At 35.6% G+C, this 16,930-nt stretch overlaps 1 protein-coding gene and 1 long non-coding RNA gene across 3 annotated transcripts in view; one reads left to right on the top strand and one right to left on the bottom strand.

Moving 5' to 3' along the window:
* MMRN1 (multimerin 1) overlaps positions 1 to 16,930 on the top strand; it is an 81,099-nt gene that overhangs the window by 56,239 nt on the left and 7,930 nt on the right. Inside the window, exon 7 of the mRNA XM_020887587.2 lies at positions 4,922 to 6,907. Coding sequence (XP_020743246.2) covers positions 4,922 to 6,907 — 1,986 coding nt within the window. The remainder of the gene's footprint in view (positions 1 to 4,921; positions 6,908 to 16,930) is intronic.
* Positions 1 to 16,930, bottom strand: part of LOC110133553 (uncharacterized) — a 92,962-nt gene that overhangs the window by 19,824 nt on the left and 56,208 nt on the right. The gene's annotated exons all lie outside the window — the stretch shown is intronic.

Below are 16,930 nucleotides of genomic sequence, written 5' to 3' on the forward strand. Positions count from 1 at the left end.
TCATGGTCTTCTTCCTCCATTTGCAAAAGCCAACTCATGGAAGCTCTCAGACCCACTCTTCTGCCTTCTTCCTCATTAAGGACACATATGATTACATTGGACCCATCTGGATAATCCAGGATAATCTCCTCATTTCAAAGTTCTTAACCTTAATCATATCTGTCAAGATGCCATGGAAGGTAACATATTCACAGGTTCAGGCAATTAGGGGCTGAACATCTTAGGGGCAGCAGCATTCTGCCTATCAGAGAGTTTTATGTATAGTGAGTAATTGGTATGGTAGCAATACAGTAGCACCTCTCGATAATTTCAATAAATCCAATTTAAGGGGATCAGGGAAGGCTTCTACAAAGAAAAACCAAGTCAAATGATAAGTAATGGATCAGGAAGAGTTAATTTGGCAAAGAGATTTCAGGCAGGCCATAGATATTCTGGACATATTTTGGCTACTAGGAGCATCTCAATTCACTGGGCTTATTGTATGTTTCCAGGTTTTTAGGATTACTTGTCCCTTTCACTTTATTTTGTACATAAAAAATATTCACTGTGCATCCCATTTCTATCACTCATGTTATTTTTTTTCTCTATTTTATGTGGTTCACAAATAAAAGAAATAAAAAGGTGAAGATTTCCATATCATTTATTAGTACAGAGCCATCATTATTTTTTCAGTGATGTAAATTATTAGTGCTATTAACCAACTGAAAGAAAGACTCTGTCTTACATTTCTGGTATGTTCTCTATGGCTAAAACTCATAGCAAGCATGAGAAAGGAATAAATTTTCCCTGAAGTGATAGCATGAGAAATAAGTTAAATAGGAACAGTACACAATCAACTATAACCATCATAATAAAATTTATTTAGCAAAATTTAGTTATCATAACCTGAGAGAATTAGGCCTGTCAACAGCCTTTTGTGAACCTACTAACAAAAATTCTGGCCCTGACACAGGAAAAATATGCACTCATAGTAACAACAGTCCCTCTTCAATCAGTTCAGCCGCTCAGTCGTGTCTGACTCATTGCGACCTCATGAATCGCAGCATGCCAGGCCTCCCTGTCCATCACCAACTCCTGGAGTCCACCCAAACCCATGTCCATTGAGTCAATGATGCCATCCAACCATCTCATCCTCTGCTGTCCCCTTCTCCACCTGCCGTCAATCCTTCCCAGCATCAGGGTCTTTTCAAATGAGTCAGCTCTTCGCATCAGGTGGCCAAAAGTATTGGAGTTTCAGCTTCAACATCAGCCCTTCCAATGAATATTCAGGACTGATTTCCTTTAGGGTGGACTGGTTGGATCTCCTTGCAGTCCAAGGGACTCTCAAGAGTCTTCTCCAACACCACAGTTCAAAATAATCAATTCTTTGGCCCTCAGCTTGCTTTATAGTCCAACTCTCACATCCGTATATGACTACTAGAAAAATCATAGCCTTGACTAGGTGGACCTTTGTTGGCAAAGTAATGTCTCTGTTTTTTAATATGCTGTCTAAGTTGGTCATAACTTTCCTTCCAAGGCGTAAGCGTCTCTTAATTTCATTGCTACAATCACCATCTGCAGTGATTTTGGAGCGCAGAAAAATAAAATCAGCCACTGTTTCCCCATCTATCTGCCAGGAAGTGGTAGGAGGCATTAATTGTGAGCTGAGCCCAATCAGTTAAAAGAACCAGAGGGCTTGCAGCTAATGAATGTTCATACAGGGAACAAGAGCTAAATTCACCCCCAAGGTACTGCACTTTCCCAGCAAAACCATGACCCTTCTCTCACTTACACTACATCAGACCAAGCAGCACTGCTTTATCTGCTAGGAGCTGGAGAAACTGTTTAAAATCAAATGCCCCAACACCTTAAGAGTTATATAAGTGTTATGAATAGGCCATGCGTTCACAGCCACAGGAGGGACGTGCCTAGCTATCTGATACCAGATATATCTAAGTCACCATATGCAATATCAAATTGTTTAGGAAGTAGCAGCACATGGAGTCACATGAAACAAAATCAAATACACTTAAAATGATGTGCTCACTCAAATATTGACATAAGGCATTTTAACCTATTTTTGCAAAAGTTAGATTCTTGCACAGGTGTTTCTATAGTAACAAATTATATGAATATTATCTGAAAAGCTTGTTTTCTTGAAACAAGTTTTTAAAGCTAATAATCTGATTACTTTTCAAACACTAGCTATAATTTTTACCCTTTACCCAATGCAGTTTTCCATTAAAATTTTAAAGCATAAATTGTTACTTTTATCGTTTATTTTTTCATAATTACTTTATTCAGGATTCTGTACTGAATTTTATACCTATTTTCATTCTTTTCCTGATTTTCAGATCATGCTGCTTTCCCCTTTAAAAATCTGTTGTTATTGTTGCTATTGTTTACAATTAATAAATTCAGTTACACCTAAGTTTTATTTTACCTTGTCTATCTTGAAAAACATTTTAAAGCCAAAATCATTAGGTTATAAATTTCAGAGAAGTCTGATTCCTAACTTTAATTATGCTTCATCTAGTTGTTGCCATGAGAATTAAAGATGATTTTAACTAGCAGAAAATGACTAAATGATCTTATATAAAGTGCCATAAAAATATCCTTTCTATTAAGTGGTGCCTTACACTCAGTGAAGCTACCGTATTGTTTTAAATGTCATAAATCTCATTGACCAAATTTCATTTTCTATGTAGCATCTAGAATATACTCAAAGAAGGTTTGTTGTATAAATAGTGATGTGTCAAATGCAAAGTAAAATTTTAAAAATAAAAATACTTCAAAAACTTTTTTGGTATAATTGTTCATGTTAGTAAGTGCAAAAGTTAGACTGTTTCAGTATAATTTATCTTAATTGCAGCTATTTAATCTTTTCTAATAAACTTAGCCTTTCTTTAGTATTTTGGTGCTGTGTGTCACTGATTACTATTTCATACTTCACATGCTTTTTTTTTTCTATTACATACAAGTTGATTTTCACTTACTTATAGTTTTTAGACTAAGTTTATTTCAGTTTCCAATAGCTTTAGAAACGTAAATTTTGTGCTCTAGAAATCCTAGACCTTAAAAGATCTATTAACAACATTCATCTTTAGTGTTTAGAATTTCTAAGGAAGTATCTATCCATTCACAGCTTTGTCTTTGTATCACATGAATTATCAAGTATCAAGATGCTTAAGCAATACATCATTCCATTTGGTATAATTGCTCTTTCACAATATGCTTTATGTAAGTCTATCAAGCAACTTAAATACTTTTAAAAACTTGCTTACAAAATAGAGACATGTAGAGACTATATATTTTTATTAGCTAATCACCTTTCTTGAATAGACTTCATAGTAGCCATAACTTGTTTCAATACTCCATTGTGCAGACCTTCAATTTAAAATGCTTTGTAATATGTTGCCTGTATTTTGCATTATAAATGTTGGCTACTTGTATTTGAATGGACATATCTTTCATTTATATCTATTCCATTGCCACATACTAGAAATATGCCTCAAGTATGTTTTAGTTTTTCCACTTTCTGTTTTTGTATGTAACTGGTTTGTCTGTTTTTACTTTTAAAAATATTTATTTTTCCTGTTTTAAACGATTCTGAAGAGTTCAAGAGTTGTTTCCTCTTTTCCCTTTTTTTTAATGCTGTTTTTTGAATGTCCATAATTCTGGTTTGTGATCAATCTGTTCTTTCCAAAAGAGAGGTATTAGTATGTACTTTATTAATGGCAAGTTTCCTCTCCCCTTTTTGTTAAGCATTAATGTAACAATATTGTAAATTAACTATACCTCAATAAAAAAATTAAAGAATTATCAAACTAAAAATAAATAAATAAAATCACCTAAAAAAGAATTAACATGTTTTGATAGGTCATGTATATCTTAAATTTCTGTCTTTGTTTGACTTAGTTTTGTGATTCCCCAAACATCTCATTATTTTTATTTCATTGTTATTATCAACTATTGGAATTTTGTGATTATTCCTTCATATTGCCCCTCATTTGGGAACCTCATGAAATTTCTTTCTGCAGTCAACATATTGAGTTTTAGAAGCACAAAATACAAGCTCTGAAACCTAATTACAATTGACCCTTTATCAACATAGGTTTGAATCTCCTAGGCCCACTTACATAAGCATAAACAGAGTTTTTTCAGTAGTAAATACTATAGTGCCTCACAATCCAGTCAGTTGGTCGAATCTAAGGATGTGGAACTGTGGATTCAGACATTTGTTTTTGAGTCACTCAATCATGTCCAACTCCTTTGTGACCCCATGGACTGTAGCACGCCAGGGTTTCCCAGCCAAGAATACTGGAATGAGTTGCCATTTCCTTTTCCAGGAGGTCTTCCTGACCTAGGGATCAAGCCCATGTGTCCTGTTTTGGCAGGCGGGTCCTTTACCACTGTGCCACCAGGGATTCAGAGGAACCTCAGATACAACGGAGGGCCACTACAGATAACATGTGGAGTTTTGGCTGTGCAGAGGGCTGGTGCCCCAATCCCTGCTTTGTTCAACGGTCAACTGTACTAGAAAGCTAATAAACAGTCATGAGCTAACACCACGTACTAAGGCAGAAAGCCCCAAACTGTTTATTTTCATATAAAACTAAGGCTAGAATACAAGGGTCTGTTAACTGAAGTCCATAGTATTTCCTTCATGTCTTTTTGTCCAGAGAAACTTAGTTCTATAATTCTAGTGTGTACTACCTGAAACTGATTTTTTCCCCCACATACTTACCAATTAAGAAGTGATCACCTTTTAGGAATGCCAGTAATTTTTTAAAATTTCATAAGGAAATGTAGTCAAGAAATATTTTTATCATTTCATGCCATTAATTTTTAGTCTCAAACTTTTATCTTTTTAGAGGTATAAAGAGTTTTACACAGTTAAAATAATATGTCATTTATTGTTGTTTCTTATTTCTTTCTCCAGGCCTAAAGTCCAAAAGCATTAATGATCTGGTGAAAGAAATAGTAAGAGAACAATTAAAAATTTTTCAAAATGACATAGAAGAGACTGTAGCGCAGCTCTTCAAGACTGTATCAACCGTCTCCAAGGAACTTGAAAATGTCAAACAAATAATTCAACAAGTTAATGAATCTGTAATTTCAGTAGCAGTCCAGCAAAAGTCTGTTTTAATGCAAGAAAATAGGCCTACTTCAACAGATATACTGGACCTGAAAAATCACATTGTAAATATAAGACAAGAAATGACCTTTACGTGTGAGAAGCCTATTAAAGAACTAGAAGCAAAGCAGACTCATTTAGAAGATGCTCTAGAACAGGAGCGCTCGAGGAGAATTCTGTATTATGAATCCCTGAACAAGACCCTTTCTAAAATGAGGGAAGTGCAAGAGCATCTTTTATCAACTGAACAAACATCAAATCAGAAGAGTGTTCCAGTTCCTGAATCAGTTAGCAATAACATCACTGAATATGTATCTACTCTATATCAGAATATAAAGAAGCAAGGTTTGATGTTGTTGCAGATATCTGATGATTTGCACACCCAAGACAGCAAGATAAACAATCTTACCCTTGCTTTGGAGATGGAGAAAGAATCTGTCAGAGAGGAATGTGAAGACATGTTATCAAAGTATAGAGATAATTTTAAAGTTCAAATTAAGGACACAGAAGAGAATTTACAAGTTTTAAATCAAACATTGGTTGAGTTTCTCTTTCCAATGGACAATAAGATGGATAAAATGAATGAGCAACTAAGTGATTTGACTTATGATATGGAGATCCTTCAACCCTTGCTCGAGCAGGGAGCGTCCTTGAGAGAGACAATGACTTACGAACAACCAAAAGAAGTAGTAGCTACAAAGAAAAAAGTGGAAAGTCTGACTAGTGCTGTTAACAGTCTTAATGTACTTACTAAAGAGCTTACAAGAAGATACAACTTACTTAGAAATGAAGTACAGAGCCGTGGGGTTGCCTTAGACAGACGTATCAATGAACATGCCTTAGAAATGGAAGATGGTCTAAATAAGACAATAACTATCGTAAATGATGCCATTGATTTCATTCAAGACAACTATGTATTAAAAGAAACTTTAAATATACTAAAGTATAATCCTGAGATCCATCATAAATGTACCCAAAATATGGACACTATATTGACATTTATTTCTCAGTTTCAACATTTGAATGATTCTATTCAGATTTTGGTCAATGATGATCAGAGATATAACTTTGTTCTGCAAGTTGCCAAGGTCCTTGCATATATTCCTAAAGATGAAAAACTAAGGCTGTCCAACTTTCAAAAGATTTCCCAAATGTTCAATGAAACCAGTTCCCAAGTGATAAAATTCCAGCAAAATATAAGTCAGCTGGAGGAAAAAATACTCTCAGCCACAAAAATTTCCAAAAATTTTGAAACTCGGTTGCAAGGCATTGAATCTAAAGTGACCAAGATGCTCATACCTTACTATGTTTCACTAAAAAAAGACAGTGCAACTACAGATGAGAGCAACCAGGCTCTACAAATGCAGGTATTAAATTCCAGATTTAAAGCACTAGAAGCAAAATCCATCCATCTTTCTATTAATTTCTCTTTAATTAACAAGACTCTCTATGAAGTAGTAACAATATGTCATGATGCTTCTAGAAGTATATCAGAACTAAATGCTACCATACCCAAGAGGATAAAAGATTCCCTACCAAATATGCAGCTTCTTCAGAAAAGTCTGACAGAACATGTGGAATCAGTAATTGAAATAAAAACTCAAATTGCCCTATCTAATTTAACTTGGTATATAAATCAATCATTGTCTAGTAGCATTGCAAATATTGTCAAGTCACAGAAGCAGATAAAACCATCACTGAAAAAACCAAATGCTCTTAAACCAACAGTGAACCTGACAACTTTCCAGATAGGCCGGGCCCAAAGAAACACAGACAACATTCTACTTCCTGGTAAGCTATTATCAAAAAATAACATTGAATCTGTTTTCCTGTTTAAGTCTATTTAGTAGATCTGTATGGTTTAGCAAGATCATAAGCTATAAAAAGCACTTAACTGAGCTTGGACAAATAGTTAAGTAATTCAAAGATCTCTGATATATTATTTTAATCTTATATCATCCTATGTAAAGCAGTTATCAATACAAAACAAATGCTTATAGTGTAAATATTTGTTCTATATATCTTAACTTTTTTTCTCACAGGCCCCCTATAAAATAATCAAGCTTGCCCTTGTAGAACATTTTCTTTGCATATGTAATTAAAGGAATTTATTAGACAATGATCTCCTTGACGAATAAGACTAGATTGTGTCCTGTTCATTTTGGTGTTACCTGGCACAATGCTTGGTGTACCATAGGAGCTCAGTGAATATCTGTTGAGTGACTGGCCCAGTGAATGTACAGTGAGCAGGAATTCAATTTGGGCTGATGATAGAAGGTCTTGAATGACAAGCTAAGTATTTTAGTCCCTTTGGGCTGCTTTAACAAAATTCCACAGGCTGGGTAGCTTATAAACAACAGAAATTTGCTTTTCAACATGGTAGCGGCTGGGGAAACTAAAACTAAGGTGCCAGCATAGTAACAATCTGGTGAGGGCTCTTTTCCTGGTTCACTTGGTTCTGATAACTACTGGCTGTATCCCCACATGGCAGAAGGGGTGAGGGAGTCTGTGAGGTCTCTTTGATAAGAACACTAATCCCATTCATGAGGGCACCACCCTCATCTCCAAAGCACCTCCAAAGTTCCCACCTCCTAATATCATCAATGGCAGGGTTAGTATTTCTACCTATAAATTTTGGGAGACATATTCCAGGCAGGTAGACATGATTTTGTAAAGAGTGGTCTTTGGAAATTTTGAACAGGGGGTTGGGTATGGTGAGAACTGCATCTCAGGAGCATGAAGCCAGCAGTTGTGTGTAGCATGAAATTAGAGTACCAGTTAGGACATTATTGGCAAAATCGTAAGAACTAGATCTCAGGAAGAGGTAACTGAATCAGAGGATATGGGTATGAATAATGTAAAAGTAATCTCAGCAGAAATGAAAAGATAGTGGGGAAATTAATGGTCTAAGGAACAACAACACATGATTCCGGTCCTAGCTGTTTCAGTACGTCTGTGTAGCCTTGAGTAAGTTCACCTGTCTGAATCTCAGATTCTTCCATTCATGTGGTGGAATTGCAATAGGTATTTTGCTGAGCTCGTTAGCATAAATATCCAGTCCCAGAACTGTATCAGTCACAGACTGGATCACTGTTAAAAAAAAAAAAAAATGTGAGCCATTCACAGCCTGAATGCATGGCACTTGGGAAGGGGAGAAAAGTAGAATATTCTGTGGTTTTGCACTTGGGAAATGAGAGGGTAAAAGTACCATTGACAAATACTGTAAACACCAGAGGGGAAGCATACGTTTGGGAGGAAAGAGGAATTTATTGTAGTGCATATAAAGTACTTAATAGTCTCTCTGTATGAAAGAAGTATTTTATTAAGATGTTTGGCATATGAGTAACATTAAATAATCTTTTCACAATGAAAAGAATACTATTCCTAAAAGAAATGGCAGTGTACCTCTCATATGAGTCTGCTGTTGAATTATACACTCATTTGGATGAAGTTTGTATTTTACTGCTTTTTAATTACAAAAGGGTAATCATTATCCTAGAATAACACGCCCCTTCATGTTTTATCTCTGAATGTTCTGATAATATTAAAAATCACAGAATAATACAAAGTTGAGATATCTCTTCACTATTTAAACTATTTATTTATGACTCCTTTCAAATTAATCTGACTCAGGAGAACTAATCTTACTCTATGGGATCACAGAACAAATTATTTAGGCTCTACATATTTCCAAGAAAAGGCGGTGTTTCAATACAAGATGTTCTTATAATAATAATTTTAGGAAAAATGAGTTGTTCTTCCTCCATATTATTTTAACCCTTGGTCTTTCCTCTATGGACACTGCAAATGAGTTTCTGTTAAGCTCTATAGGATGTGTGATCATACACCAAATAAGCCATGTCCTTTTCCCACTTAAATAAAAAAAAACATGTATCTATACAGCAACTATAAATTTAAATAGCTTCAAAATTAAGAGATTCAATAGAACATACAAAACTAACAAAGTTTCGTATTCTTTCATTATAAAGAATGCATGCTAGGAGCTTATAAAAATTGTGTTGAGTATTTATATACCACTATATTAATGGGCTAATAATTAACTTAGTGTTGATTCTTTTTTTACTTATGCCTTGATATAATTGCTTCTGGTTTCTTTATTTACTGTAAGTAGAATTTTTATAGACCTAAAGTTAATAATTAATTAAAAGTTCTTTATTTTATCTTTGTAAAGATAACCCATAATGATGTCAGGGCAATGGAGATATATTGGCCTAATTTCATATCTGGGGTAGATATTCACTTTATGCAGGAGCAGCAACATAATGTGTGGGGCCCTTTCAAGTGGATGCATAGATATGCATGTTCATTAAGCCAGCTCTGCTTCTATGGGCCATAAAACTAGTGGCATTCATTGGACAGCTGAGCAGGTAAAGTATATGTAAGGTAATAAAACCAGTGGATTCAGGCTAAATTCTCCTATAAGAATAAACCAATTGCAAAATATACTACTTGCTTTGATACCAGCTGTGAGGCACAGTGAAACACTACTTAAATTTGGTTGTGTTTCCTTTGAGCTTCGCAATGATCTGGTAAATATAGTCCAGCCACATTATTCCCTTACCTAATGCCAGAAGGTAACTTATCATCATTTTAAAACTCTCACAATATTATTCAGATAATAACCACTATCATTTGCAGAATAAATACAATTTGCAGAAATAAAGACCATGTAAACATAGTTTTTTAATTTAATTTTTAATGAAGTGTAATTGATTTATAATATATTTTTAGTTTCAGGTATACAACACAGCAATTTAGTTAGACACACATATATTCTTCTTTAGATTTTTTAGATTATACATATTTTTCTTTAGACTCTTTCCCCTTATGGTTATTATAAAATATGGAATACAGTTCCTTGTGCTATACAGTAGGTCCTTGTTGTTTATCTATTTTATATATAGTAGTGTATATATGTTCATCGTAACCTCATTTATCCCTCCTCCCTCCCCTTTTCCCCTTTGGTAACCATAAATGTTCTCTATGTCTGTGAGTCTCTTTCTGTTTAATCTTAAAAACTGATAACCTCCTTTGAAGCCTAGTAACAGGAATACTATAATGAGGTAATATTGGATACTATTTAATAACACTACATCCCAGGCTGTGTTCAAACTACTCTACATATGTTCCTTCATTTAACATTTATGAGGTAGCTATCATTATTCTTGCTTTGAAGATGAGTAAACTAACCCTCTGCCTAAGGTCACACCTTGTGAGAGAGCCTGACCCCTGGTCTGTTGGACACAGGGCTCAAGTAGACTCTGAAGTGTGTTCACCTGCCTTTCTCTTCCTTCTGCTTGTGTTTGATGCATCATACCTATTTCAGAGTCTGGCCATATCTGAATATTCCATATGACCTGAGTTGATATTCCCAGAGTTTGCTTTCTTGAGAATCCAAATACTGCCACTTATTTCTGCTTCTGATCAGAGGGAAGTAAGTGGCTGTTTTTCAGTTTAGCTTTTCTATGATAATGGCCAATGGGCAGTTGTAATTGAAAGTTACCATTGGCTATTCACAAGATCTTCTTGGGGCTGATACAACAGCAGGTAAAATTCAGAGTCCTCTTCCCCTCACTTCCTTCTGAGCCATTTCCACATTCAGTTATGCTAACTATGATTCCTCCTAGGCCAATGCTGATAAACTGTTCTGGTTGACTCCCTAAATATTTGATTTGTTTCTAAACAATAGTCCAATAGACATCAAGAAGATTTTATTTCCACTTTGAGGATTTGTTTGTACAAATGGCAGACTTGTCCCTGCAGAAAGAGTTTGGCTGCTTGCCTTCTAAGAGAAGCTGAATTCTGTGGTAACAATGTCAGCAGCACGGCTGAGGCTGTGTCCTCTGCTCGTGAGTCCATTGGCTTTCTACTTTAACTGTTTCCCCTGTATTTACCAGGTAGATTTAACTCTCCTTAATAAACCTCTCATTCATCACTATCACTTTAGTTAGTCTTTTTAAGAAAGATTACATTTTGTAAAAGATTTGGTAGTGTATGATATACAACTTTTTAAAATGATCATTGCTGTGAATATAAGCAGTTTAAAATAGAAAAATAAGAAACTAGTGGATATTTAACTGTTTTATATCATTTTTAAATCATTTATAAATTTTGTGACACAGCATAGAGGCAATTGTGGATGACTAAGAAGCACTGAATCGCCTAGCAAGACTTATTTGTAATGTCTTTTTTTCTAAAACTTACTTTCCTCATTTATAAAATCAGAATAACATACCCACCTTACAAAGTTTATTTTAAGGATCAAAGAAATCAACTGGTACACAGTGTATTATTAACATGGTTATGACTATATGATACAATTTTCTCAGCTATATTCAATGTTTATATTTTCTTCCTTTAATAGTTTTACTTAATATTTGATATGTAATTATACCCATGTATCAACATAATTTAAATGCTCATGGTATTCCATTGTTCTACTTTTAATTTATAAGTCACTGTGTTTTAAACTCAATTTATAAATGAGTTTATGTTTATCACATAACAATAAGTCAAAAGGAACAAGATTAAAAATGTAAAGGCTTAAATGTATAAAAATGCTTGTGCATTACAGGCACTAAAAGAGACCTGCAGAAGTTTTAATGAGTTTTTTCCACGGTATTTCGGCTCTTGATATGCTTTTCCATGTTATAAAAAATAATCATTCTCACATATGCCTCAGGATAAGTTGACTTCTATACAAAATAGTTGAATATAAGCTAATTAAATTTTGAAGGATTGCTGCTTCAATTTAGAGTTTACAATGCATTTCATAAGGTATCCAAAATATTTGCCGATATGCTGGAAGCACTCACGGTACTCTGAAAATAGCTACACACATAGCTAAGGTTTATTACAGTGAAATGATACATGATATAACTGGCAAGGGAAAAGGACCCAGGCAGAATCTGGAGAAATCCATGCATAGGCTTTCTTAGGCTCTCTCCCTCCTATAAGGGGGTACACTTCTGTGTGGGATCTTTTTTTTCCCAGTCACCAAAACGCGCAGTAACATGCAATTTTTCTGCCCAGAGAAGTCCACCAGATATTCAACTCCTAAGGTTTTTATTGTGGCTTGTCTTAGTCAGCTCACACTACTATATTGCTATGACAAGTACCATAGGTAAGGTGGCTTATAATCAGTAGCACTTTACCTCTCATGGTTTTGAGATCAGGCCAGCACGGTCAGTTTCTGATGAAAGCCCTCTTCTGGACTGCAGACTGTCAACTTCTTTTATTTTCACATGACAGAAAGGGAAGGAAGGAGAGAGCTCTCTGGGGTCCCTTTTAAAAGGGGGCACTAATCCTACTCATGAAGGCTCCACCCTAAATACCTAAATGCCTCCCACAGGCCCCACCTCCTAATACCATCCCTTAGGGAGTTAGAAATTCCACATATGAGTTTGTGGGGGACACAAACTTTCAGTTCAAACAAGGTTGTTCATGTAGGCGCCCTCTGCTGAGCACATACCAAAACTCTAAAAGGAAAGCAGAAGTTCAGCCTATTAAACACATCATTTGTACAATGAGTCAGGGCACTATGAAGACACTTTTTAATTAGAGAAGCCAAGTTCCCAGATATGGATCAAGGGCAAATTCTTGAAAGTCAGCATTTCTAAAGGTAGCAGTCTCAGGCCTGCTATATAAACTCTTTTCTGCTCGTGATCTTAAAGATATTATTTGTGCCAGAGTTGGTTAGCAAGCCTGTCTTCTGGGGATAGCCTTGCCAGTTTGTGTCAATAAAACAAGGTTGAAGAGAATATTAAATGAAGTAGTTTTTGTTCATTGTTTCTAAGAAGAACAAAAGAATCCCCTAGCTTTCCAGAGGATTCCCCTTTGTATGGAAGGATGACAGTTGAAGAGAAGATGCTGGCAAAATTGACAACTCTTTCCTGCTTCATGTCTTGTAATAAAGTGACCATGGAATCTAAAGGTGAACAGTCAGAACTCTATGTGCTTGACGTTCTCATCTGAGCCAAAATTTTAACACATGCATCTGACGATAAAAAAGAAATGGAACAGGATACCAGGATTCATTTACATAGTCACTACATATGCTAAGATTAGTCTCCTAACAAGAATCACAGGAGCTATTTCTCAACAGCAAACTGTTTCTTTGACACCAAAGATTTGACACCAGATCTAATTATTAACTGGCCTGTGATTAAATACAATGAATGGATGTCTTTCCACTGGTTGCTAACAACACTGTAAGTTCAAAATTGCACCTGACACTGTAATATTATTTTATGTTGTACTCATTTTCAAACATGAGGAATAATCTGTTGGGATTATTAAATCAAATATTGTGTGTTGCACAGCCATCTGAGTGGACATGATTCTCACATCTTGACAAAAAATTGCAGCATAAAAAATAGTTATGCCATATGTTTTCTGCACATGAAATTTGAAAAACATACCCTAAAAGTTTATAATTGCCAGTTTTACTATGCACAGCTTCAAAGTGGATGTGAAAAGAAATAATAAGTATTTTCTCAGTATTATTTCTCAGAAATAATAAGTATTAATATTTTCTCAGGGTCCCAGAGTGACTAGCTGGAGTGTTTAATAATAAACACTATTTGGTCTTAAATAATAGGAAATATTTTTAAAGAGAAATAATAATTATCTTATTATAAATTTTATTTGAATTATTAAAATCTGCTTATTTTGAACATCACTTTCTGGGAAATATAACATGGTATTTTGTTTTGTTGATATAATTGATTAATGTAAACTCAAGTCTCTTCACCTCTCAAACTAATTACCAAAAAAATTTATTATACAGTGTTTGGAGAACTAAAGAAGTCAGTGAAAGAAAATTACTAAGTCTCATTTTGCTAGTCATGTAGAAATTAAAATACACATCTACCTTTTACAAAAAAAAAAAGATATCATTTTTATAATCAACAGTCCCTTAAGAACTCTTTTCTAGACTTCATAATCTTAAACAAGTGTTAAATTTAAAAATTTTCAGGGATATTTATAATAGATTCTAGAGGTATCTGCACAAATATTAACTGCCGATAAAATCAGGTACTTTTATAGATGCTTGAGATACATAGCATTTTTATAAATTTGTGTTTTTTGGAGCTTACACTCTAGCAGGGATAGAGAAAGATAAGTAAAAATGTAAATTATATAGTCTGGTAAAAGGTGATGAATGTTATGCATAAAAGAAAAAGCAGAGGAAGAGAATCAGAGTACTGTGGGATGTGCTGAGTGTGTGTAGGGAGCCAAGTGTAGTATTAGTAAATAAAATCATGGGATAGGGCTCAATTTCTGGAAAAATAGTGAACCCAGCAAGCAATGGGAATATAAAGAAAACTGTAATTTTGTTGTAACACAAGTTGACAGTGGAAGATGTACCTATAGAGTAATGTGGTATTTCATTGTTGTGTTTTATGTTTAAAAATTTTTTCCATGTGCTTCTGAACACCATGTTGATATAGCTGTTTTGAACATGAAAGAAGAGAGACATGTCACAGCATATACTAAGCACTAAATGAGTGTTATAGGAGTTTATTGTCATAAAAGCTCAGTGTCTTATTAAGAACTGGATGTTTAGGCAAATCTCATGAAAGAGGTAGTTTCGAGCTGAGCATCCATTCAATCAACCATTTATACCCTGTGTGCAGTGTCATATGTTTAAATTCATTGTTAGTAACAATGAAAGATTTTTGAGCAAGAGTATAAGATAATCAATAACCTCAGATATGCAGATGACACCACCCTTACGACAGAAAGTGAAAAGGAACTAAAGAGCCTCTTGATGAAAGTGAAAGAAGAGAGTGAAAAAGACGGCTTAAAACTCAACGTTCAAAAAATGAAGATCTTGGCATTGGGTTACATCACTTCATGACAAATAGATGGGGAAACAATGGGAACAGTGACAGACTTTGTTTTCTTGAGCTCCAAAATCACTGCAGAGATTGCAGCCATGAAATGAAAAGACACTTGCTCCTTAGAAGAAAAGCTATGGCCAACCTAGACATATTAAAAAGCAGACACATTACTTTGCTGACAAAGGTCCATCTACTCAAAGCTATGGTCTTTCCAGTAGTCATGTATAGATGTGTGAGTTAGACCATAAAGAAAGCTGAGTGCCCAAGAATTGATGCTTTTGAACTGTGGTGTTGGAGAAGACTCTTGAGAGTCCCTTGTACTGCAAGGAGACCCAACCAGTCCATCCTAAAGGAAATCATCCCTGAATATTCATTGGGAGGCCTGATGCTGAAGTTGAAGCTCCAATACTTTGGCCACCCAATGTAAAGAACAGATGGAAAAGACCCTTTTCACTGGAAAAGACCCTAATGCTGGGAAAGATTGGAAGTAGAGGGAAAAGGGGACGACAGAGGATTAGATGGTTGGATGGCATCACCAGCTCAATTGATGTGAGTTTGAGCAAGCTTCAGGAGTTGGTGATGGACAGGGAAGTCTGGAACGCTGCAGTCCATGGGGTCACAAAGAGTCGGACATGACTGAGCAACTGAACTGACTGATAGCATAATCATGTGTGTGCATTATTAAGATTTATTCTAAGTTCTTCCAGAGATCAGTTACAAAATTACAACTATCCTGACTTGAATAGATTAAGACCTCAAAAGGTGATAGAGAAAGGAACAAAATGAAAACTGGAATGTTAGTTAAATGTGAATATATCTTCAGCAGAAAACAGCCAGATGAAAACACAAAAACATAGAATAAAATAACACCAACATTTAAATAAAGCATCAATGATGAGAAGTTAGTAATTCCATTAATGGAAATAGAAAGGTTAAGAAGGAAGTGCAGATGCACATGGGAAGAGAAATTTAGTCTGTGATACATTAGTTTAAAGCTCTCTATCCCTGCATGTGTGTGTGAGCTTCTGCATGCCCAATCACTCAATCATGTCTGGTTCTTTGTGACCCCATGGACTGCCCCTTGCCAGGCTCTTCTGTCCATGAAATTTTCCAGGAAAGAATACTGGAGTTGGTTGCCACACCATCCTCCAGCGGATCTTCCTAACCCAGGCTTGGGTTGGTAAGATCGCCTGCATTGGTAGGCGAATTTTTTTACCACTGAGCCACCTCTGTCCCTATGGAAATGTCCAAAAGCCAATGAGTAAATGGCAGATAGATGGGGGGACAGTGTAAACAGTGGCTGACTTTATTTTTTGTGGCTCCAAAATCACTGCAGATGGTGACTGCAACCATGAAATTAAAAGACGCTTACTCCTTAGAAGGAAAGTTATGACCAACCTAGACAGCATATTAAAAAGCGGAGACATTACTTTGCCAACAAAGGTCTGTCTAGTCAAGGTTATGGTTTTACCAGTGGTCATGAATGGATGACAGAGTTGGACTATAAAGAAAGCTGAGTGCCAAAAAATTGATGCTTTTTAACTGTGGTGTTGGAAAAGACTCTTGAGAGTCCCTTGGACTGCAAGGAGATCCAACCAATCCATCCTAAAGGAGATCAGTCCTGGGTGTTCATGGGAAGGACTGATGTTAAAGCTGAAACTCCAATACTTTGGCCACCTGATGCAAAGAGCTGACTCGTTGGAAAAGACCCTGATGCTGGGAAAGATTGAGGGCAGGAGGAGAAGGGGACGAGGATGAGATGGTTGGATGGCTTGATGGACATGGGTTTGGGTTGACTCCAGGAGTTGGTGATGAACAGGGAGGCCTGGCATCATGCGGTTCATGGGTTCTCAAAGAGTCGGACACGATTGAACGACTGAACTGAACTGAAGTGAACTGAATGTAGATCTGGAAGCAGAAGAGGGCTTGTAGATAAAAATTGGAAATT

The sequence above is a fragment of the Odocoileus virginianus genome, chromosome 21 (assembly GCF_023699985.2).
Source record: "Odocoileus virginianus isolate 20LAN1187 ecotype Illinois chromosome 21, Ovbor_1.2, whole genome shotgun sequence".
Lineage (NCBI taxonomy): Eukaryota > Metazoa > Chordata > Mammalia > Artiodactyla > Cervidae > Odocoileus > Odocoileus virginianus.